At 35.5% G+C, this 25,692-nt stretch overlaps 1 protein-coding gene and 1 pseudogene across 2 annotated transcripts in view; one reads left to right on the top strand and one right to left on the bottom strand.

The window, feature by feature from the left end:
• The window catches only part of LOC145331728 (uncharacterized), a 133,133-nt gene that overhangs the window by 9,628 nt on the left and 97,813 nt on the right, over positions 1-25,692 (bottom strand). The window contains exons 21-33 of one of the 2 annotated variants that reach the window (XM_080176547.1): positions 7,910-8,031; positions 7,306-7,547; positions 6,568-6,698; positions 5,903-5,959; positions 5,628-5,693; positions 5,268-5,344; positions 4,875-5,007; positions 4,129-4,290; positions 3,545-3,670; positions 3,171-3,266; positions 2,323-2,427; positions 1,873-2,022; positions 249-908 (exon numbers count right to left, since the gene is read on the bottom strand). In XM_080176547.1, coding sequence (XP_080032673.1) covers positions 249-908; positions 1,873-2,022; positions 2,323-2,427; positions 3,171-3,266; positions 3,545-3,670; positions 4,129-4,290; positions 4,875-5,007; positions 5,268-5,344; positions 5,628-5,693; positions 5,903-5,959; positions 6,568-6,698; positions 7,306-7,547; positions 7,910-8,031 — 2,127 coding nt within the window. The remainder of the gene's footprint in view (positions 1-248; positions 909-1,872; positions 2,023-2,322; positions 2,428-3,170; positions 3,267-3,544; positions 3,671-4,128; positions 4,291-4,874; positions 5,008-5,267; positions 5,345-5,627; positions 5,694-5,902; positions 5,960-6,567; positions 6,699-7,305; positions 7,548-7,909; positions 8,032-25,692) is intronic. The other variant, XM_080176548.1, reaches the window with a different exon arrangement.
• Positions 22,766-22,838, top strand: LOC145332987 (small nucleolar RNA U3; annotated as a pseudogene).

The raw sequence follows: 25,692 nt of genomic DNA, 5'->3' as shown, positions 1-25,692 counted from the left end.
TTGCTAAAAAGTCCATTAATTAAGGGTCAGAATCAAGCAAAGTGTTTTGAGACATAATTTGGGCTTAGAAAATCAATATGTCATATTTGTCATATTTTAACCAGAAAAGTGTGCTACCAAAGATGGTTTCTTAAGTGGTCTGGTTATAGAATCACAGAACTTTAAGCAAAAAAGCTGAATCATGTCTTTTTACTGTGATACCAATATCATAGACAACTTTGGAAACCATCTGTAAACCATGAAGGCACCTTATATGCCATGAGTAGTGCTGAGATAGTATCAAGATGGCTGTGACCCTCCCCCTCCTCAAGGCTGGCGTGCTGCTCCGCCCCCTCAACAGCTGATTTGGCTGCACCCACACCAGCCAAACAGCTAGGAAGCTGTGTCCAGGCATCCTTGCGTGTCACGTGACCGTTTGATAAACCGGCTTCATCAAATTTAACAGATGTTCTAGCATCTTGGTTGTCAGCTGATTCTTGACTGGAATTTCGCGGGCTTTTGTGTAAGGCAAGCAGACGTTGTTCAATGCTGCTGACACTGTGGACCAATTTATCAAATGAAGTTTCATCAAAACTTAACATCATTTTACTTTCACCATCACCATTTATAACACCAACAATTTTATCATCATGCATTTTGGTGGCGCTTTTGGTAGGGGTAATGTCCTCAGTCAATAACATGCTGTCAAAAGTATCATCCATCACAGCATTGATCGGCGTCGTTTCTGATTGATCCTTGGAATACAAAATCATGCCATCCGTAACTAGTTGGCAAACCTCCTCTTTCAGACGTTCCTTCTTGAGCAGGAGGGCGTCGCATTCCTCCTGGATGATCCTGCGCAGCTCCTGCAGGCGCTTCACCTCTCGCTGGGCAGAGGTCACCAGGTCAGACGGCAAGGAACTAGGACCCTGAAAATGTATAATGAAAACTTCTAGAACAAAAGAATCATTTATAGAATGTAAACTTGACATGTTTCATGAGAGTCATAGTTACTAAAATAAAACATAACATTTATAAGTAGCTAAGTTCAAAAAAATCATGGATGGGATACAGACAGGGATATTTAAAGAGCATTTGTTAAATTAAGAATATACTTTATAATAATTGGATTTTAAAGCATGACTGACAGACTAACGAATAAAGCAAATTAAGCACTGGACGCTAATTGATATAGGGAAACTTCACAAAACAAGGATGACAACATCCATAAAAGCGAAGCACTTAAACGGTAGGACAAACGGATATTAACACTTGTATAGTGTCAGAACTGAATAATCATAATATAAATGTAGAGTCAAAGCAAAATTGCAATTAAATTTGTTGAAAAACTGCTTGATTCAGGATAATGATTATGGACATACTTACATTTTTAGGACTTGATTATAGAGTTGCTTCGCTTATTACATTATACTTTGTTGTCCCAAGAATCAATATACCAAAAATCAGATCAATCGGATGATTAGAGCACATCAAAATTTGTTGTTAAAAAAATTTAAAAAATCAACATGTTTAAAATAGACGTACGGACATTTTGGTGATGATTATAGAGTTGCTACGCTTTCTAAATCGTACCTAACTATTAAAGAATTCACCATGCAAAATTTTAAATCGATAGGACAATTCTAACATGCCCAAATTAATGAAAAAAGCTATCCGTTACGGACGTACGGACGGACCGACCCTAATTATAGAAAAGCTTCGCTTTTAAAAATCAGCCGTCTATCTTGAAGAGCAGCTGAGAAAATCCAATTTTCCCATAGCGTTACGACTGAGTAACTGACTGACGGGCGGACGGACATAAAAAGTAAAATATAGAGTAATTTCTCTACTAAAAAAGAAAATTATATAAAAGCTGGCTGTTTTATTTTATACCTGTCTCGGGGAATGAGGTATAAACGTTATGGTGGACGATTTATGGCTGCCTATTTCATTCAGGCTCTGAGGGCCTGCATTGGACAGGCTGACCGCTAGCTGAGGTTGATGCCCAGGGTTGGCAAGATCGAGCCTCCACATGGCCTTTTCCTTAACAAATATTATATTTACAATTTGATTAAGATGAAGCTCTTTATTGTGCCTATAAAAATGACGTAATACAATACAAAGGGCCAAAGGCAACACAGACTGAATTACCAATGGCAGGCCAGTATACACTTAAATTAACCAATGGTAGGCCAGTATGACGTAGTTTTTCATAGGCACTATACATAGTTTCAAGAAAGATAAATAGATAAAAGCATTAACAATTACGTTCTTTGGAAACATATTTTTTGATCCCGTTTCACTGCATTTCCAAAGCGAGAGTCTTAGTAAAACTTTTGCTACCTTTTCAGATTCACTGGAGCCAGGTTTAGAATGCTCAAAGCTGGAAGTTTTGCAGGTAATTTCCTCCTGGAGCTTGGACACCTTGATCCGACAGCTTTCCTCAACCTGAAAATAATAGGATGGGTGTACAAATCTATCAGTGACATTGGAAATATCACAATCTCGTTTTCCTATTCGTTGGATTAAGGCGCTTTTTCATTGATTAGTTGGTTCATACCGGCAATATCTAAATTTTTAACTAATAATTTCAATCTCCAGTAGAAGTATTTTATTTTAAAAATCGTTCTATCGTCTATTGTCTTATCACTAAAGATTCCTGATATTATTCTACAAGTTTAATAGTTATTTTACACCCATTTTTGGCAGAAGCTTATGAATAGCTGATTGTATGAAAACTGTAGATGAAGAGGCCGCTACGTTTTGTTATATCATTTTTGAGACTGCATTACACTTAGGGAAAGGGAATGATATTCTGACAAACAATTCTAAAGGTAAATTTCCCCACAACCCCCTTCCCCTTTTCCTCCCCTTCTTACCAATCCCTCTTCAGTTATATGAAAAAACAAGATATACCCCCAGCTGACTTCTAAAGGTTTCGTTTTTTTTGTAGAATTGATTGTTACAATAGCTAAGCATGATTAAACTAAAGATTGTCCAAAAATAGTGTTGCTCAATGTGAATTTTACTATTGAACCACCATTCAAATGAGATAGATGTGCAAATATTTTCCAGTATGGCTTTAACCGATCATCTGGGGCTAACAAAACTGGTTTTAATCTTAAAAATTTTCATTTTACTATCCTTGGAAAGCTGTCTACAATACGATGGATTTAATAACTATTCTTTACCTGTGCCAATTTTTTACTCCACTGTTGTTGAATTTCCTCCATGTAAATATTCTTCTTTTCTAAATCCTCCAATTCTTCACGCAACTCCTTCATTTCCTGAAGTTTAGAATAGTTATTATAAACATCTTTCCGCGGATCGTAAAATTAAAAATCACAAGATTATTTCCAATTTTACATTAGTTGTATCCAAATAATTTGTTTCATGATATTTGTTTTAAAATAGATTTAAAGGAGGGGGGGGGGGGGAATTGGGTGATTATCTTAATACCTGACTATCACTATGCAGCTGCTCTCTAAGTATCTATCTATCTATCTTTATACCTGACTATCACTATGCAGCTGCTCTCTAAGTATCTATCTATCTATCTTTATACCTGACTATCACTATGCAGCTGCTCTCTAAGCTGCTTGCTCTGTTCCTGTTCTCTTTCCAGCTGTTGTTTAAGCTGCTGAATTTCATCCTCCCAGTCTGATATCTGGGCCTCCATACTGCAGCTCTCCTGGAACCAGATATTGTCATTAAATCTGTTCGTGATCAATAATATAAGATACCCAGGGAGGAAGGGGACATTGGGCTGTTTACTAGACTAGTCCCCAAAGTTTTATAATAACGTTTTCTTACTCGTTGGCTTAGCAACTGTGGGGACCTTAAAACAATTTTGATTGGTTGTTTCATTTAGTTAAGTGTCCAAACGTTTAAACCATTAATAGTAATCTACAAAAGGGATTTTTTGTGTGTCATCATTGGGGATGTACATCAATTTATCGGCCATTGTATTATCCCTTTAGATCCCTGAAGAAATCTCTTCCCTTGCAATTATTTGTTGACTATATTATATTACTATAGTATGACGAAAATTGCTCTGTGTCACAATATCCATGTGTCCTATATCCATCGTTACAACTTGTATAGTTCTCAATATTTTCATTCATATCAATATCAATCAGTGTTACTCACCTCAATGGTGGAAAGTCTATCATCCTCCACCTTCTTATTACAATCATACATGTTTTCATACTCATTCATCTGGATCTCAAGCTTGCTGAATTCATCCTCATTTTTCCTCAACTGTTCCTCGTAGAAGCTTCGCTCCTCTTCCAGTTTTGTCTGCCAGTAGTCCTAAAGTAAACCAATCAATCAATCAACTCTGATTTTCAACTACTCTATGATCGATTATCAATCAATATTTATGAAATTAACCTTAATTGGGATAAGAAATAGTAATTGGCGTGAAGCAGGGGGTTGGATAGTTTAACTACTCCCTTTAATATTTAAAAAGATAAACCTTTCTTTTTCAAAATTCAAACTACAAAGTATATTCCTGTGCATGCATGCCGCTTAAAAAAACTACAGAAGTTAATCCACATAATTATTTTATAATCAATTTAAGCATCTATCATAACAATAGCAATCCAAAGAGAGAGGGGACAATGGGCTGTTTATTACACTAGTTCCCAAAGTTTTATAATAATGTTTTTTTTATTGGTTGGCTTAACAACTTTGGGAACTTTTAATGAATTTTGATTGGTAGATTTATTAAGTAAAGTGTCTAAATGTTTCAACCAATAATTGTAATCTATAGAATGGATAAATTTTTGTATTAACATGAGAGATGTACATCAATTTATCGGCCACTGTCTTATCCCTTTAGATCCCTGATAACAACCAATCTATGGTGTCATCAATCATTCACTGTACTGTACCTCCATTGACTCGAACTCCGTCTTCATCATGTCCAGCGACTGTTCCATGTCCTGTATCTTGGACCTGTTGCTGGTGATGACCTCGTCCTTCCTGTTCATCTCCAGGTGCATCTCCTCCTCCAACCTCGCGCACCTGAACAACATGATTAAAGAATACTTGGATAGAACAATGGAATATAAATTAATCCCCACCCCCCGGGTCTTACTTTTACAACAGCGCTGAAAAGCTTTCAACCATCCTTATTTTATTTTACACCTCCTAAAAAAACGAACTATGCTTTAGAGGGTATGTACTTGGAGGGAATGTAAGTAATTGGTGGTAAATTGGTGTATTGCTTTGTAAAAGTATTCTTAAAAATAAAACGAAAAGCAAAATTGTTGTTAAAAAAGTACCTATTACACAATTCTTGATTTTCTTCTCTCAAAGACGTCACCTCATCTTTCAAAAGGTTTCGCTCTTTCTCCAAAATCTGATAAAAATAAAATTTATTTTTCCATGTTTTATATAAAAATACTATTGAAAAAAGAAGGTTGATTATATGTCACAGTAGGGAATTAACAAAAAAAAGTTTTAATTATCTATAAAGCTCTTTATAGTGACTATAAAAAAATGATGTCATACGATACAAATGACCAATTAAAGACCAAAACACATACTAAATTACAAATGGCAGGCCAATATACATTTTAATTGACCAATGGTAGACCAATATTATGGGCACTATAAAAAGCTTAATTATTTATTTAAAATACCTGCTTATCATTTTCTAGCTGAGTAATTTGAAGAGTTTCTTTCAACAGAGGACCTCCATCGAATTCCTTAAAAAGAATCACAATTAATTCTTCTGAATTAAAGAATAAATACATATTATTTTGATTATTTTCGTGAATTCTAAATTTCTCTCTCGTAGATTTCTTTTCTTTAAAAGAATTTTACTAAACTTTGAATTTTTAAATATTTTTACAGAAGCGTAATTACTCTATAACTATATTATTGTACGCCTGTTTGTTTGTTAAATGCTACATACCTGACCATCTGGGCTGCTTCTATGGACCTCCAGAGGATTGCATAACAGTATGTCCTGATTCGGTAACTTATTATTCTTATCCATTAGTCTATTTGATTTTTAACGGAGAGAGAGAGAATGAACAAAATACTGTTTATCGTTTTATTTTGTCCAAAAGTTTTACAATAACATTTTCTTGTTTGTTGGCATGAAAACTTTGGGGAATTTTACTTAATTTTAATTGGTTGGTTTATTAAATTGAAGGTTCAAACGTTTCAACCACTAATTTTAATCTACAGAAGGGATAATTTTGTGTGTCATCATTGGGGGTGTACATCAATTTATCGGCAATTGTCTTATTCCTTTAGATCCATAAATTTTAAAAAACTTTTTACGTGGATGCACGGTAATTCTACAGGTTTTTAAAAACATAAAGAGTGAAAAAGGGGGAAGAAAGGTAACGGATCATATTGAAATTTACAGATCTTATTTTATCAATTAAAATCCAAAAGTAAAACAGCATTATTTTTAAGCAATGGCGTGCACAGCGATTCACCAGAGGGGTGTGAAATCTTTTAAATTTGAAAAGGGGTGTTAACACCCCTCTACATCCTTTACTGCACGCCACTGACAACAAAAAAAACGTTTTTATTTATGGGTAAATAAATATTAAGTTTCCATCCCTGGTGGCTGTAGGTTAAACTGTGTCCCTCCCCCTGTTCAGCTGCCGCGGCAACCCCCTTCAGACAGATTTCATGCTGGAAAGATATTTGGTTTTTGGTGGTCAGAGAGGCTGCAGATTGAACTAGGATCTCCTGTTTCACAATGAAGACATTTTGTACAACATATATCTCATTTGGAAGGGGAAGACATCAGACTATAAATTAGACTGGTACCCAAAGTTTTAATACCACTTCATTGGCTCTTTTAATAAATTTTGCTTGGTTGGTTTCAAACTTTTCAACTAATAATTTTAATTTTGTAATTTTGTTTATCATCATTGGTGATGTATATAAATCTATCATCCATTGTCATATCCCCTTAAATCGCTATCTCTAATCTCATTTCTAGTTATTTCTTTCTGTTCATATTCTTAGCTGTTTGTGTATGCTTATAATTACCAAATTACACGACAAATGTATTTAAAACCGACCAAATAACCAGGGATCGGAAGCCTCACGTAAGCCGCGTGTAAGCCTCAGTGAAATCGTGATTTTATCACTATAAAATTCAGCTGGATGTATAAAACGGCTCTTTAGCAGACAATCCTTCTTTCTTAAATTTTTTTTTCTGCTCACAAGCAGGTTTAAAACTGAGGCTTATGCGCGGCTTACGTGAGGCTTCCGATCCCTGCAAATAACAACCAATATACACAGCAGCGTAGCTGCAATACAAAAATACAAAATGCAACTGTCTTCATTCCTTGGACAATTCTTGTTGAAAATTCAGCGGGGCATTTCCATCTTTGGTAAAATTCGGCGAAAGCGATGACAGAGCCTTGGAAAAATCCGGCAAAATATTTGATCCAGATTTAGAGAAGTCAGGCGAGTCTTTGGAGATGGGGGAAAGGGAGGAGGGGGAGAGTTTGAGGCTCTTGGGGAAGTCGGGGGAAAGGGAGGAGGGGGAGTCGAGAAATGGTGCCGGGATTTGCAGCTTTTCTAGATCCCTAAAAATAAATTAAAAGATTAAAGATGCTTTTAAAAAATGAATACGTCTAAAATTTGTAAAAACATCTTAACTAAGAACGTCCTAAAAATATATTTTAGTGGATATTAGTAAAAAATCTGTTTACATCCACCTTAATTTATTTGGTGTTGTTATTTTCCAGGGGAATTTATCTTGGGAGGATGCGTACCTCCTTTAAAAAAATTCCAAGCTTTCATTGTAAATATATAAAGATTAAATGCATAGGAGAAATATATGAGTTCATTAGTAAGCAAGATCCTTAGATACAGAAAGACAGACAGTCATCCTGTTACTTTGGTATAAGGAAAAGAAAAGAGTTTTTTTTCAACAAATTTGGCTTACCTTTGAATATTTTGGTTTTGTGCCATCAGCTGTAGAAACGCCATCTTGTATTGTTTCAACGCCTCGTTTTCTTTAGAGAAAGCCTCTCTCTCTGCCAACACTCGCATAATCTCAAATTTTACCTAAATAGAGTGAATAGAATGAATGTCTGTCTGTTTAAAAAAAAATTCTTTTGTGTTGCTCAACACTCAACTTAATGAAGCAATCATCAATCAAAATTCACTAACTACCAAAAGTTGTTGAGTCAACAAATAAGAAAACGTTATTATAAAACTTTGGGGACTAGTGTAATAAACAGCCCATTGTCCCCTTTCTCTCTGAGAAAAAGTAGCATATTATTTGGAAACCTAAAATATTTTGCTTAAATCATCATAATTTAAAATTTTGGTCCAACAACTTTTTCATTAGTTGTATTATCCCCTCTTTGTAATTTATGAACAAAAAAAAACAAAATGTACAAAAATCATGGATTAAAAAAATAAATCTATTGAAATATATAAAGCCTAACAGATGATTTAAAAATATAAATATTAACAAAGTAAATAAATATTCAACCAGTTTTCCTTGTGAAGTAATTAACCAGAATCCATTTATTTTTCAAACATTTTACATAGGTAATTTTAATAAATTCTATAGGTATATGTAAACAGAAAATTTATTAAAAATAATCATAATAATAATTGTCAAGACGAAAGTAGTAAAAATGAAAGAATTTTACCCAAGGGACAAGTCCAGTTAGGTAAAATTAAATTAGTTTATTATTTCAATAGGACATTAATAAATGGTCATTTTACTATGTATTTAATACAATCGGTTTCGCCCCTTTATTTGGTTAGGGGGTTAGGTCGACCATCCCCCTATAATAAATTTTAGTGTATAAATAGTTATAAACCTTCCAAGGGCTTATAAGGAGCTACACTATTAAAGAGAATCATGTCGGTTCTTCATTACAGACAGACGGACACAGGTCCTATTACAATGAGTTAAGTATAGAGTTTCTACACTAATTCTCGTACACTTATGTGATTTACTTTCATTTTTGTTGATTTAGTTTTGGACTTATTTATCATTGTTTAATATTAATAATAAGTTTCCCAATTCTGTTTATGAAAAATAATTTCTTCTATAAATTATGATTATATAATAAGTGTGTCTAAATGATAATTTCTAAATCAGGGGATGATGAATGATATTCATTTAACCGTGAGACATCTATGGGAAACTTTTTAAACTATTATCTCAGTTACACACACACACACACACACACAGCACATAAACTTTAAGCTATATTGATTAATTCAAAATCAATTTCTTATTATTGAATTTAGTAATGAGGGAGATACGGGAAGTGTCATGTGCGACGTCATAAAAATACGTCTAAATCCATCCCAATAAAAAATCCCCCTTTCCCAAATTTTTAAAAAATATAAATCCCCCTTCCCCAAATTTTTAAAAAATATTTCTTTTGAAAACTCAAAGTATAAAGTTAAGGGGGGGGGGGTTGACTTATCCCACTCCCAACTTAAGTGCACCTAGAGGTTTCTTGGGGCGTAGCCGCTAGTCCTTATAATAAAGTAAAAGGATGTCTATCTTTCGTCCGTCCGTCTGAAGCTTAAGATCTTAGTAATCACTGAACCGATTGGCTCTACTCTTCTGGGAATATTGCTACTGGTCCTGGGGAGGTCTTAAGCTATTTTTATATGTTTCATATTGATTTAATATTAATTCAAACAGTAATATTTTCTTGATTATAAGCATGTCCATTAGAATCCTCAAGGCGGCCTTTCATGTTAAAAAATGAATCTAGTCCTTATTTAATCATGGTTGCCTCCTGTTATATTTACTTTGTATCTGTGTATGTTATCATACTTGTTTTTATTGCGATAAAAACTGCAATATAACTTAACTTATGTAATAATTCAGATTGCAAATACCACATAATTTAAAATTAAAACAAAAAGTATTATTTATAGTCAGGGAAAGAGGGGACATTGGTCTGTATATTACACAAGTCTCAAAAGTTTTCTAATAATGTTTTCTTATTTGTTAGCTTAACAACATTGGGGACCTTTATTGAATTGTGATTTGCTTGTTCATTAAGTCGAATGTCCAAATGTTTCAACCACTAATTGTAAAATATAGAAGGAATAATTTTGGTTATCATCATTGGGGATGTACACCAATTCATCGGCCATTGTCTTGTCCCTTTGAATCCCTGATTTATGATACAGTATTATTATTGATTAATGATCATATGATTGTTGTTGCATAACTATTTCCTTTATTTAGATTATTAACACATAAAAATTTACTATACAAGTAACCAATGATAGGCCAGTATACATTTCAATTGACCAATGGTACAATGTATACTATCATATTATTGGTCATTTGTGTTGTATTTCGTCATTTTTATTAGGCACTATAAGCTGCTTCAGGTTTTAGGCTATTTTGAGAATGTGAAGGGTAAACCACAAAGTCTCTTCCCCCTGACAAAGGTTTTATGATGGAAGTAACTTTTAATTAAACTAAATGAGCGTTGTGCTTATAATTCTAGACATAATTGCGATATTTTTATAAAAAAAAATTTCAAGGAAAACTAACTATATAAATGAACTTACATTTTGTCCATATGATTCAATATTGATCGATTTTTGATTTTAAAAGTATTATTGAGAAAACAATTCTATCTGGTTGTGCAACATTTTCAACCTGTCCTTTTAAAAATACCAAGAAGAAACTTTTTATTGTTATTAAAAATAATAAGCTGTGCTGTTAAAACTAATCGTATTAAAAGGTTTGTTTTTGTAATTCATTCAAATTTTGCCTTTTCCTTCTTATTCTTAAATTCACATCTTTGGACAAAACTGATAAGAATAAACAAAAGTTTAAAAACATAACTTTTTAAAGCTAATGATTAAGTTGTTTATTGCTTAAAATAGGGTAATATTAAGTCAGTCAGAAAACATGATACGGACCAAAGCACCAAACAAATGGGCAAAGAGCAAAAAGGTAGGAGGATTTATAAGATAAGAAAATCACTAAATCTCATGTAGCATTACTTGCGGACCGACGGACCAAGAAAGTTATTGATTGGATGCTTTTTGAAAATAATTAACAGCCTAGAAAATCACATTTTAGAATGTACTGTCGGACAACGTGAATTATAGAGTAGCTTTTAAAAAGATATTTCTTAGTTTAATTTCACCAAATAAACACTAAAATTGGAATAAAGCAAGTCATTTTTTGACGAAAGTTTTAGAGTGTGACATATTAATGTACAATATAATGCCAACAAAATGGAGCAACAATTCTAAATTAAATTATAATAACGTTTTCTTATTTGTTGGCTTAACAACTCTGGGGACTTTTCATGGATTTTAATTAATTGGTTTATTAAATTAAGTTTCCATATGTTTCAACCACTAATTCTAATGTACAGAAGGAGTAACTTTGTGTATTAACATTGGGAATGCACATCAATTAATCGGCAATTGTCTTATTCCTTTAGATCCCTTCCTTTTTGTGTAAAAAATTATATTAAAGGAATAGCGTTTTATAGTAGATGTAGGTTACTAGTACGTTTTTCATAATCTCGACATATCTATCCCCCAACTCATGGGTCGATAATATATCAGCTTTGACTCATTTGTCTAACAGAATACTATCGGCAACTTGTATGTCGACAAAATATACGAAGTTAACAGGAAAAATGGTTTAATTGTAAGGACATATTTACTACCCCACTCCAAAAACAGTATTGGACATTTTATTGAATTTTTGTCCATTGTTCTATCCATCCATATATTACTGGCTTTTTTACCACAAATACATTCGGCTAATGACTTGAACAGGGACATAAATTCTCAATTTTAATGTTTGTTTGTATCAATTCAGAGAGACAGAGGGGATAATGGGATGTTTATTACACTAGTCCATAAAGTCTTATTGGTTGACAAAACATCTTTGGGGACTTTAATCGAATTTTGATTGGTTGGTTCATTAAGTTGTGTGTTCAAACGTTTTAATCAATATTTAAATCTACAAAAGGTGTATTTTGTGTATCATAATTGGGTATGTACATGAATTTATCGGCGATTGTTTTATCACTTTAAAACCCTGGTATTAATTAAAGTTGTCGTGGCTGCATATTATCGACATGCCTTTCAAAAAAAATTAAGCTTTGACAATATTTATACGAATACATGATAGAATAAACTTTTCATATTTAGACATTACGTGATTAAAATAGCTGGAAACCTGTACCCCTATCTTTGGTCACGGTTCCTTAATTTTAGCACTGCTTGCAGAACACAGTAATAGTGTCTGACTGATTATGACGTAACAAAAAAAAATAGCCAATGAGATGCCGTTATTGACCAATGGTAAAATTTATAGTGGCCTCTCATTGGCTAATTTTTTTTGTTACTTCATAATCAGTCAGACACTATTACTGTGTTCCTGCTTGCATAATTGCCGGTCTTCCGTTTGTTAGCAACAAAAATGCTTTATAACAAGGATAACAATATTTGTAAAAGCCAAGCTTAAAGGGATATTGACAAAAGTTCTTAGCCTAAAAAATTATGCGTTATCTTCATAGCAATCATCATACAAAATAATGATAGGTTGATCATATATGTGTTGGAATGATTTTCTTGTATTCCCTGGCAAGTTCGAACCCATTAATTCCCTTTTCCTTACACCAGAGAATGAGTGTGTTACGCGGCATTCCTAACTATCTCCGCGCTTCGCTTGTAAACAAACAAAGGCGCGCACATTTTTTCCTTGTTGATTCCCATGTGAAGAGCTACGTGAATAAAAATAATGTATTGGATGGATATACATGCGCTCTAATCCGTGGAAGATCTCAAATAAGCCTTCCTGCTTAGTTTGACGTATAATGTGGTAAGAATTTATCTTTAATTCTTAATAATAAGTGTAGTATGGTATATTTTTACGAAGAAGTTTAAAACATTAATTTTTCAACAAATAGACCATTTAACTGCTAACTTTTGACATACGAATATTTTCCTTAATTTTATTGATCATTTGAATCTAAAATTATCAATTTCTGATGCTATTTAATATGTTTCGTGCCAATTTAAAGTTTTTTAGAAATTTTATATTTTTAATTAAATTGAAATCACGCAACCTCGATATACAAAAATAATAAGCCATTAATATTATGAAATTAATTGTTATATTTTTGTTTTAGATGCACCGTTTTCATGGTAATAAATACACATTTGTAAACATTCACATGTTGGTCATTCGGAGGGCTTGGAGATTAAGATTTCGTGTACGGCAAGGCATGCGTACCGAAACAATGAAAACGAGACAGAACAGATGCGGCTAAGAAAATATCTGTGAAGTTTTGTGAATGTGTTGGTTGTGATACCTTACCACACACTATTATAATCGTAATCAGTACAGTTAATTATTGTGACAATCATGGGTCCTAAAAAGAATAAAGGCGCTCAACTGGGACTACGGCTGCGCCCAGCCGTCGAGGCCCTAACCAGTGAACTAGATAAAGTGATGAAGTTGGTCAGTGAATCTTCAGAGCTTGATGTTAGACATTTCACTAAGGAGTCAATCCTTGTCCATGACAAGTTCGAGACATTCGATAGCATTATGGTCGGTTTTAGCAAGCTTGGTGTGAGAATCCAAGAGCTTGAGGAGTTTAGTGACATTTATTCTAATATAATTACTGTGCAAAAAGATTATAACGCTCTGAAAGATGCTCTAGATGCTATGGAGGAGCTTAGTGACATTCAAAGTGTTGTTGATTTAGTTGGTGATAATTTGCCTGACCATAAGGCTGAACTATATGATCGTTGCTTAAAGATTGTGAAGGTTATTAAAGGGTCATACTTTCCCTTACCAGAACCAATTATAAACACTTTGTCTGCCTTGATGAAACGGCTGGCCGAGGTTAAGCTTGAACCTGTGAAGCCGCCTACAACGACGGCGGGTGCTTCGACAGCATCGCCATTTGTGTCGCCGTTTGGCACACCACAGTTCGGCACCGGTTCTATGTTCACGCCAGGATATATGAATCGTGTCGACGAACGTCTTCTTCCAAGCTTTGACGGCTCAGAGTCAGCCTACGTAAGTTTCAAGGACAATTTTAAAAAACTTACCGTAGGACAGGACCCGTCATATTTACAGTTATTGTTGAGCAGTGAAAAGGTCTGCAAAAATAAAGAGTTGAGACTTCAGTTAATTCAGATTCAATCACATGAATCTCAATGGGCTTACCTCGACGCACGTTTTAAGTCCAAAACACGTCAGATGCTCTGCCTTTTCAACCAATGGGAGAAGAAGCCTAAACCGTCGGACTCCAACCAGATTGTGACAGTCTTAGCAGAGTTTGGTGGTGCAGTTAGCCAGCTCGAGCAGCTGACTAAAGATGATGATGATGAGGAAGTCACCACAAGCCAGTGGTTGACCATTATTCTTTTGGAAATGTTATCCAAAAAGTTGCCACGTGATTTCCAGGACAAGCTCAACCTGGCGTTGGGCTCGATGGATACCCCAAATATTCCTAAGCTGTTGAAGATTATAGAGGAACAGCGTGGCGCCATTTTGATGAGGTGTTCAATCGATGTAGACACCCCCTCCAAGAAGAAAGGTAATCCTGCGGCCGCAGCTACAGCCGTTGGTAAACCTGGGTCTCCAGCTAAGACCAAGAAGAAACAGCCTTGCCCGTCGGAAGGTTGTAACTCTGATCACCTGTTGTTTAAGTGCTCCAAGTTTAGGGATATGTCTGTTCCTGAACGCAAAGTCTTCATCAAGAAGATAGGCGCCTGTTTACTCTGCTTACAAAAAGGGCATCGGGTGGCCGATTGTCCCAGAGCCGATAAGCTTGGCAGCTGTACCATTGACAGTTGCAACCAGCCTCATAATTCATTATTACATGAATCAGTTGCTAGTGGACAAGTTGCGGCAGTGTATGAATCACAATTGTTTAGCAAGAACAATTTTATGCTGATGTTGCAGCAGGTCCCGGCGTTGGCGGCTGACAAACGTCAAGTCACCGTCAATGCCATGTGGGACAGTGGAGCAAATTTGACGTTGATTTCTAGAAGTATTGCCAAGAAGTTAGAGTTGCCATCAACTGGTCGCACAGCTACTATTTCTCTGGCAGATGGAAAGAGCCAAGCATGTCCTACAGTCAAGATTTGTTTGGTTGACCGCAACCGGAATTCACATATTCTGGAGGCGGCGGTAGTGCCCAACATTGGTACTGAAGAAGGGTTGCGTTCTATTGATCCTACAGCCGCCGCCGACATTTTCAACATGAAGCCTGATAATTTTTCTATGGTCGACGGCAAGATTGATGTTTTAATCGGCCATTTAACACCAGCTATGTTCCCGTGTGCAGATAAAATGGTTGGTGATTCTAGACTGTACAGAAGCTTATTTGGTACAGGCTATTTAGTTGTGTCTGCAGATGGCAGGACTGTTGCTAATCCTGTCGCCTGTAAAGCTGTGAAGTTGGAGGTCAGCAAGATGGAGTTCCTGAGTACTGAGAGTTTGGGAATACAGCCGCCATCAATGTGCAGCGGTTGTAAGAACTGCCGTCATTGCGCCGCCATAGCCGCCGGGCAGTCCGCCTTGGATGTGCGTAAGCGGCAGCTGATTGAAGAAGGTCTGACATTAGATCTTGAGAACCATGTTTGGACGGCTTCATATCCCTACAAGCAGCCGCCAAGTGTGTTATTTGACAATTCAGAGCAGGCCTATAAGATCTGCTTACGTGACCGGCAGAGAATGATTAAAAAAGGTGAATACAGCACCTTCTGCCAAGTGTTTCAAGAAGCTGTGTCTCGTGGAGTGTATCAGAAAGCTTCGCCAGAAGACCTAGCTTATACTAAGCCCGTGTATTATTCGAGCCTAGTCTGCGCATATAAAGAGTCTATTTCCACGCCCTTGAGGATATGTGCCAATTCTAGCCTCTGCTGCAAGGGGCTAAGCCTCAATAGTATTATGATGGACGGCCCAGTTCCATTATATACTCTGATGCACAATCTTATCCGGTTCAGAAGTTATAAGTGTGCATTCGTGGCTGATATTCAGAAGTTCTATAATTCATTATTAGCTACCTATGAAGATTCTCAGCTGAAACGTGTTTTTTTCGCTGATACAGTTGATGGAGAGCCAGAGGTCTACCTTACCAAAACCATCAACTTTGGTGAGGCCTTGGCTGGAGATATGGCCGTGACCGCCCTCAGACTCACTGGTCGTATTTTTGGTGGACGTTCCCAGCAGGATGTTCAAGATGTTTATGGATCTGAGAAGATTAGAGGTTGTGACGTTGTAGCCCAGCAGGATGTGTGGAGAGATGTTCAGCAACCACTCAGTTCCGAATTTATTTTGTATCAAGATCCTCCATCGGTCAAATTGGAGACTTGTACTTACGTGGACGACTGTTTGAGCGGTCATAACAGCAAACCTGAAGCTGTCCAGCTGGTCCAAGAGCTGGAGGATATGATTGCACCTGGCAATTTCAAGTTTAAATCTGTTGTTTATTCTGGAGATGATGTTGACAGTGTAAAAGTTCTGGGCCTTGTATGGGACCCTAAACAGGATAAGTTGTTCCTACCTGTCAGAGCCAACCACGGCGAGAAGATTAAGGGTAGAAAGTTACTGGAGGATCTGGATCTGGAGGACCTCTGGAGAAGTCTACCTGAGTTGATAACTAAACGTGAAGTTTGGAGAATTGTGCAACAACTTTATGACCCAATGGGTCTAGCAGCGCCATTGCTGCTTAAATCCAAGCTTTGTCTACGCTCAGTTTGCATACATGGATGCAACTGGGATGATGTTATACCTGGAGAGTTGAGGTCGGAGCTCGTGTCCAGCCTCCAGGACCGTTCGGCACTTGGAAATGTGTCGTTTAGACGTTCGATGGTTCCTGATAAGCCGTTGGGGCTTCCAATGCTTGTTGGTTTCTGCGATGCATCTAACCAGGCCTATGCAGCCATCACCTACCTGAGATGGCCAGTTCCTGGAGGATATGATGTAGTTTTGTGTTGCGCCAAGTCACGTGTCGCACCAGTGAAGATTGAGTCTATACCAAGGTTAGAAATGCTTAGTTGTCTAATTTTGGCAAGGCTTGTGGATACTGTTGCCAGAGCCCTACCTTTCAACATTTCTGGCAAAGTGTTTTTTAGTGATAGCAGCTGTGCCCTAGCTCAGCTATCCAGTGACAGTGTTATGTTAAATGTTTTTAACAGTCATCGTGTTTCTGAGATACAACAGTTGACGAGCCCTGAAGATTGGAAATGGGTTCCAACCCAGCACAACATTGCCGATCTGGCAACGCGTGGTTTGTGTACGATTGAGGATGTACAACCTGGATCTACATACCAAGAAGGTCCAAGCTGGTTGCGCCTGGAACAGGACCAGTGGCCCGTTAAGACGGCGGGTGAGGTAAATGCATCCATTCCCGAGAGCGAGCTAAATCCCAAGATGGCGAAGCTCAAGGTAATGTTCACACAGGTAGTGGACAATGATTTCTGGAGGTCCCTGGCAAGAAGGACCTACAGGCAGGCAAGGAGGACTGTTGCCGCAGTTCTTAAGGCTGCCAACTGCTTTAAAACGCTGCTTGTCAAGAAACGTGGCGTTGCAACAATTGAGGATGGTGTTAGCAACAATGATAGTTCTAAGCATTATGAGAACTATACTTTCACAAATACATACATGGATTCTGTTTGTGACCTGTTTTTGACTTCCTTCAACCAAGAGAAGGAGATGACCATGGACGCCGAGGGGAAATTTGACTCCCTTCAACCTTATCATCACAAGGTCCAGGTTTGTTGGCCCATTGTGGGTCATGATGGATGTTATCCTCTTAGGACATTTACAATATTGAAAATGTCCGGGAGAGGAGATGAGGCTCTTGAGGCCGCTGCTGGAGGCCCCAGGAAGATTATGAAGGACAGCCCAGGTGTTGTCTTGCTCAGCCGCCACAACAGGCTGGCGCGGCTCATCCTTCAACAGTCCCACGATGAATTGGGGCATGGAGGCCATCGTAAGACGTTGGCGCAAAGCCGCAGGTATGCATGGATCACACATGGCCGCATGGAGGCTATGAAAGTGGTCAAGAGTTGTGCTGCATGTTCCATTGAATATGCCAAGCGTTCGAGTCCCGCAATTGCTAATATTCTGCCAGATCGTGTCGAGCCCTCTATGCCCTTCAAGGAGGTGCATATGGACCTTGCGGGGCCGATCGAAGTTACGAAGCCTGGCGTTGGTACCAGGAGTTCCAAGACCAAGTACAAAGTTTGGTTGTTGATTGTGGCCTGTAGATTTACACAGGCTGTGTTTGTTGATGTGTTGACTGATTATTCAACTGAAGCCGTGCTGGTCGGCTTGAGAAAACTTCAGGCGTTTTACAATATGCCTAGAAGGGTTACCACAGACAGAGGCACCAATATGGCCGGTGCCAAGCGAATTATGGATGAACTTTTGAAGGATACCCGAATGCATTTTGAATGGCATCTGGTGCCCACCGCAGCACACTCGTTCGTGGGTACTGTGGAGAGGCAGGTTGGGCTGGTCAAGCGTGTGTTGAACAAGAAGTTGGCTGGTGCTACTGTAACCTTCAATGATTTATTGGTGTTGTGTGCTGAGACTGCAAGAGTCCTGAATTCTAAGCCATTGACCTATGCCACCCAAGGAGATGACGTCAATTGCTGGAGAATAATTTCACCTGCTGATCTGTTAGGCGGCAGGACCAACGATGCAATCTGCACCTTTGAAACAGGTTGTAAAGAGCCCATCACCAGGAGGCTGGAGAACTTGGAGGAGTTGACCCGTCAGTTCCATCAGGTGTACAACGAGCAGCTCATGCCTGAGCTACTCAAGTCCGTCAAGTGGCGCAGCAACAAGGTGCTGCTTGAGCCGGGAGACGTGGTGCTGATCGACGATAGCACAAATTTGATGAAGAAGTTCAGATTGGGGCGTGTGGAAGAAGTGCGCCCAGGTGGGAGGACCGTGGTTTGCAAGTTCAAATTATCAGATGACGCAGCCGCCACGAGTAACGAGACTTCCGCAAGACGTCTGCTCAAGATCAATCTACCCAAAGTTTAGTATAAGTATCGTTCTTGTTTAACTTTGAATTTTATTTTACGGTAGATTTATCAGATGTTTTTTTTTTTTTTTCGAAAGACAAAAAACGCAAATTTTGACTCAATTTCGTTTAAACTTTCAAATCGACGCAAGATTTTTTTTTCATTTGAAATACAAACTTAAGTTATTTATACGTTTACGCAAGTTTTTTCAATGATTTAAGTCTTTCCGGGACCAGGGATTTTTTTCGCGGGAATTTTCCTAGGTACCTACGCAAATACGAACATTTTTATCCTTGTTTAATTGAAATTCGATATGATAAAAAAGTAACACAATGAGATTTTTTTACATCATATAAATATTTCTTAAGATTTATTATAATCACATAGATAATTTAATATTACATATATATTAAAATTATTTCTATTTACCTTTTAACCGATGTACCTAAAGAAAAATGCAGATTTTTTTCGTCTTGAATTAAGTAGATTCTTTGAGTTCGAAGATTTAAGCTTAATAAGACCGCTCTATAGTGTATCTTAGCTCTGTTACCTCGGCCAGACATACTACAGAACGGCAAAACTAAAGCATAAGATAATTTTATTTTGATTGCTTTGATTGATGATTCTAAAGTTTCTTGAATTATTCATGATTCTTTTAATTTTTGATTTGATTTAAACATCACTAATTATGTTTATTTTCAGTTGATGGAGCCCTGCGCCAGAAATCCTGTCGGAAATTATGCAGTATCAAAAAATTGTGATGGAAAGACATAACGTCCGTCAGGATAGCTGGAACATGGCATTATTAATATTTGAAAGATTGGTTAGTTTGTATCTTGAGGGGTACATTCTAACTGAGGCCCCAAATTGCCTTAATTTTGACTGTATGAATATGTACAAGTTGCTTTCTTCTTAAAACAGAGAGAAATTGCAAACTCAGCATTTTGAGAAGTTCTTTTCTTATAATTGAGCTTTTGTTTTATTTTGGTAATTTAATTTGCATATTTCAATTGCAATTTTATTTTACGCAATTTTAATTCACGAAGATTTAAAATTATGAAATTTTAATTTTCCGATGTTTGATGATTTTTACAGTCATATTTTGTTTAGATTTAAGTATCTATTTTATTAAACATGTTAGATTTAAGGATTTACCTATCTTATCTAAGAATGTCTAGATGTAAGCCGAGTATTTTTCCGCTGGAGAAAATGCTTAATTTTGAGAAGTTTTTTATGAAAATTCTATTTTTCTTTTCTAGCAAAAAGATTTAGTAGAAAAAATGTCATTATTTAATCTTTCTTTCTTTTGATTAAAAGTTTGAGTTGATTATTTAATTATTGATGCGATTTTTAATATAAAAATCATTTGCCTATTATTATGTAGGTACCTAATCAAAGTTTAGGTACTATTGATTATTAATTCATGTATTCGCAATTACATGGTCTGTAATTCTAACTTTAATTGAGATTATGAGGCCATGATTAATGAGATGTGTGAGTGGTAAATGTGCATTTCATGAATGTTGAATGCTTTTCCCATTCCTTATTCCTATCCTTATGTGGTAGTGGAGTCGGTTTGAGTTATTGTGGTGTTCGTAAGTTACCATAATTAATTTTAGGCCTGATGGCCATGCCATTTTAAACTCTTGTAATTTATGCGTTATGAGATTGTGATTTGTGGACACTGTCTGCACGCATGATGCTAAGATGAGTTATTGTGTTCGATTCCCAGTGACTAGACGGGTGTGTGTTGGAATGATTTTCTTGTATTCCCTGGCAAGTTCGAACCCATTAATTCCCTTTTCCTTACACCAGAGAATGAGTGTGTTACGCGGCATTCCTAACTATCTCCGCGCTTCGCTTGTAAACAAACAAAGGCGCGCACATTTTTTCCTTGTTGATTCCCATGTGAAGAGCTACGTGAATAAAAATAATGTATTGGATGGATATACATGCGCTCTAATCCGTGGAAGATCTCAAATAAGCCTTCCTGCTTAGTTTGACGTATAATGTGGTAAGAATTTATCTTTAATTCTTAATAATAAGTGTAGTATGGTATATTTTTACGAAGAAGTTTAAAACATTAATTTTTCAACAAATAGACCATTTAACTGCTAACTTTTGACATACGAATATTTTCCTTAATTTTATTGATCATTTGAATCTAAAATTATCAATTTCTGATGCTATTTAATATGTTTCGTGCCAATTTAAAGTTTTTTAGAAATTTTATATTTTTAATTAAATTGAAATCACGCAACCTCGATATACAAAAATAATAAGCCATTAATATTATGAAATTAATTGTTATATTTTTGTTTTAGATGCACCGTTTTCATGGTAATAAATACACATTTGTAAACATTCACATGTTGGTCATTCGGAGGGCTTGGAGATTAAGATTTCGTGTACGGCAAGGCATGCGTACCGAAACAATATATATTATGGAAATTTGGCGAAAAGTCAATTTTCAAAAACATAGCTTGGGTAGGTTAAAATGGATATAGAAAATACATGGATATTATGATAATGGAAAAATTGTCGTCAATTTAGGTTGCTAACATGGGCATCAATTATTGATTTATTCTTTCATCCAGTAAGAGAGGAGGAAATATGATAAATAGGATGGATCGGGGGAGGGGGGGGGGGTTATTTAGCCAGCTACAAGTTTCACTTTATTTAAGTACATGATAATCTGGTGTTAGATCCAAGTAATAATAAATCCATTTAGGCCAATTAATTGTCAAGGGGCAAGAAACATTTTTTCTTCAATAGTTTCGAAATAGCAATAGACCAATCTTTTAATTTTGTTATGGAATCTTTTTCAAATAAAAATCCTTTGTTCCTCAATTATGATTTAAATAGAAGTTGATACAAAACATATTCTGTAGTCTATCTTGTACTTTATTATTACACCACAATATCAGGCAAACCTATGATGAAATCCAACAGTTTTATTCATTATTTTATGTTCATAGGAACCACTTTTATAATTTATGGTCACATTTCCATGTTCAAATCTTTTTTTCTACTCGGCCGTTTTTTTGCTGCTTTCTTTATCAGCAAATGGTGTTTATGTTCTTAAGCTAAAATACAAAAACAACTTTTTTAGATTAATTCAAATCCTATTAGTTTTTACTTATTTAGAAGATTCGTTCATTTATATGTTTTAATCCCATTTTATATAAAGGAGTAAGTTTTTTTTGTCCGTTTAGATCTCGCTAAACACTAAACTGATTATGTTCCTTAATTTTAAGAAAACTTCCCAAGGTCCCGGGATAGTTTGAGGCCATTATATTTTTAAAATTGTGATGTTTTGAAGTTTTTTTTCTGTTACCTCAATCTTATCAAAGAACCTCCAAGAAAACTGGAGCTTTCTAGCTACTTAGATATAAAAAATAAACATCCTTTTAATCAGATATTCTCAGGGTGGAAGGGTATATTGGACTGTAAAAAGTGTATTAGTATCCAAGGTTTTATCATATTATTAGTTATCTTATTCTTTGGCTTAAAAACTTTGGGCACTGTTATTTTATTTTAATTGGTTTGGTCGAGCTTTTTATCTGCAGAAGGGTGTTATTTTGTTTATCATAATTGGGTGTGTACATCAATTAATCTACTAATGTCTTATCCCTTACGATCCCTGGATATTCTGTGTCCTGCAAACAATACAAACAAAACAAAGAAAGCCACGTTTATCAGATCTGCAAGAAAAATATGTTTTTGGTTCATTTTTGTACAGTTTGATTATTGTCCTTTTATATTAAAGAATCTCAAGATTATACTTCACAGAATCATTTCTGTAGTTTATATTCTTTGTTTCTTTACGAAATTTAAAGATATTAAAGAATCTTCTATTAAAGGCAAAATTTTGCAAAAGTATAAATTTGGGGACAATTAATCCATTTTCATTTGTTTTAATTGCGTTAATGAGTAGTTAAAATTGACAGGAATCTAAAGAAATAAGACAATGGCCGATAAATCATTATACATTCCCAATTTTGATAGAGAAAATTATCCCTTCTGTAGATTACAATTAACGGTTGAAACGTTTAGACATTTATCTTAATTCAATCAAAGTCCCCAAAGTTTCGAAAAACAAAGAATACTTGTCTTAAACACACCAATTGACGACCAATTATCTAAATGCAAATTTCTTTTTTTCTCTGGTTGTTATTAAATTAGTGGATTGTCCTGGACTGTTTTTTATTAGAACTAGCGGCTTCGTCCCTAGCCTCTAGGGGCTTTGCCCCCAAGAGGTAAATAAAAAAAAATAAGTACCTTTGGTGCTGCAACCACCACATTAAAAAAATGGGGGGATTTTTTTTTGGGGGGGGGGTTATTGGTGTCCCACTTCCCAAGAATATAGCCTAAAACCACCAAAGGACCAGTAGGTATATTCCCTGAAGAGTAGAATCCAATCGGTTCGGTGGTTACCGAGATCATGATAAACAAAATTAGTCCTTCAGTAATCAAAATTATTCAGACAACACAATGATTGATTTCTTTTTTAAAATTGTTTCTTTCATAATATAACATACACAGAATTTATTACATTTCAACGAATTTTGATTAATTTTTGCGTGCTTTGCTTTGTGAATGTCTTCATTCTTGTTTTTAAATATTTCAAATTGTCTTAACCTCTTTTCGAGGAAGCTTTGTGTTTATCAAGTACGAAATTAATTCCTTATCATTAATCCTAGAATCAAGCGCAATGTCGTCTTTTTTGACTTTCCCTTCATAAAGTGACGCAGCATGGATTGTTTATATGCGCCCACGTTTTTCACTTTTGAATGAGATATGAGAGTGTGAAGATTTCGGAGAACAAAATTGGGCCTATCATTGGTCTCATTGTGTGTGAACGACCCTAGTATATCAGGGATTTGAAACCATAAGAGCTTCAGGTAGAATTTGTTAATTTTATAAGGAAGAATGGTGTATAGGACGATTATATGTAGTTTTAAAAAGGCTTTAGCCAGCTAAGCATGAAACTTAATTATGATTAATATATGTTTTAGTAATTTTTATGTGCCTTATTGTTGCATTTAACAATGATTTATTAAACCAAATGATTTTCCTTTAAAGCCAAAGTTTCCAAAGATTTTTACCGTAGAGAAAAATGATTTTTAAAAAGCAAATAAGATTACGTGGTTATAAATAACTGGAATTATGAACTAATTGATATTGTAATTTCAGGTCTTTGAAATAATTTCATCAATAAATCTATATTCAAACCTTCTGTTGAAACTTGATGGTTCCTGGTATTGGGGGTTTGTATGTTCGCCAACTGATCTCGTGAACTTCCCGCTAATTCGGAAGTCAAGCTCAACCAAAGTGTCATGGTTGAGACACAAATCCCCAAAAGCTACTTCACATCATACATAAATTAAATATTTTCCAGTAATCTTATCAGATTTTTTTTTGCATTAATTTGTTTACATTGAACAAGAGAAACTTTTAGCAATTATTGTACATTTGCAATTTCTTTGTATCCTCTTAGAGAGAACGCAGCTACTCTACAATCTTTATCCTGGTTTATCCATTCAGTAATTGTCAGCCTTTTCCTTATAAAGAGTTCATTTTCTGATTTAATATTATTAATTCAATAGACAATATGGTTTTCCTCACTTAAAAGTTTATTTTGTAGCTACTTCAAAACAATAAGACATTATTTTCATACATAAAAGTATGGAAAGTCGTACTGATTTGATATTATATGATTTGCTTAACTAGTTGCATTGCCTCTAGCATAGACTATAAAAGTTTTAAAGATTTTTAATCAATATAATAGATTTGAAATCTGCATAAAATTTTAAGGATTTTTTATAAAATTAGTTTTTTATATAATTCTTTATTTAAAGGCGCAAATACAAATCAAGTTAAATAATTTTGATATCTGTGATTTGTGGATTGAAAACTATCTGCGCTCTGATTGGAGAAGCTTAAGTGACGTACATCATTCAACCAATTAGAGCGTAGGTAGTTTCCAATCCAGCTATCCTATTGGTCAAAATTTATTAACTTAAATCGTATTTGCGCCTTTAAATAAAGAATTATATAAAAAACGAATTTTATAAAAAAATCCTTAAAATTTTATGCAGATTTCAAATCTATTATATTGATTAAAAATCTTTCCAACTTTTATAGTCTACTCTAGCATCTAGGGGAAGAGATAAAGAGGGCAGAAAATTCATCCTTATAACTATGTGAGGCTTACCGTCTAAAATTAAAGACTTACCACCTTTTACAAGACATTTTATTTTATTTTAATTCATTTGATCTTAATTTTTTTTTTTTTTTGGGGGGGGGTAAATGAGGGTTTTAAAGGTTTGCAGGGGGGGGGGGGGTAATCTAATATACTTCCAAACATTTTGGAGGTGCCTACATCCTTTTACCCCTTTAGACGTCCTTGACTTTATACAACATATACAGTTATGGTTACTATTTATTGGATGCTGGCATACTTGTTCTTTTCATTTAAAACTAATGAAGCGGACCCCCATTATCTTGTTATTTTTTTCCCATGTTGCACAGAGAAAGAGAAAATAATAATCAAAATTTAAATGTTGATCAGGTCAGACAATCATCTTTTTAGCGTTTATGACGACAATATAGCATTAAATAAGAGTGGTTAAAATGGGAAAAGAAAAGGTGTACTAGCCTGTAGAGGGATTATACCAAAAAGTTTCTTAACCTCAGGGG

Source organism: Acartia tonsa, chromosome 11 (assembly GCF_053477335.1).
Source record: "Acartia tonsa isolate MP-2025a chromosome 11, ASM5347733v1, whole genome shotgun sequence".
In the NCBI taxonomy this organism is placed as follows: domain Eukaryota; kingdom Metazoa; phylum Arthropoda; class Copepoda; order Calanoida; family Acartiidae; genus Acartia; species Acartia tonsa.
The sequence above is the reverse complement of the archived record's forward strand: the minus strand, read 5'-3'. Positions and strand labels throughout refer to the sequence as shown.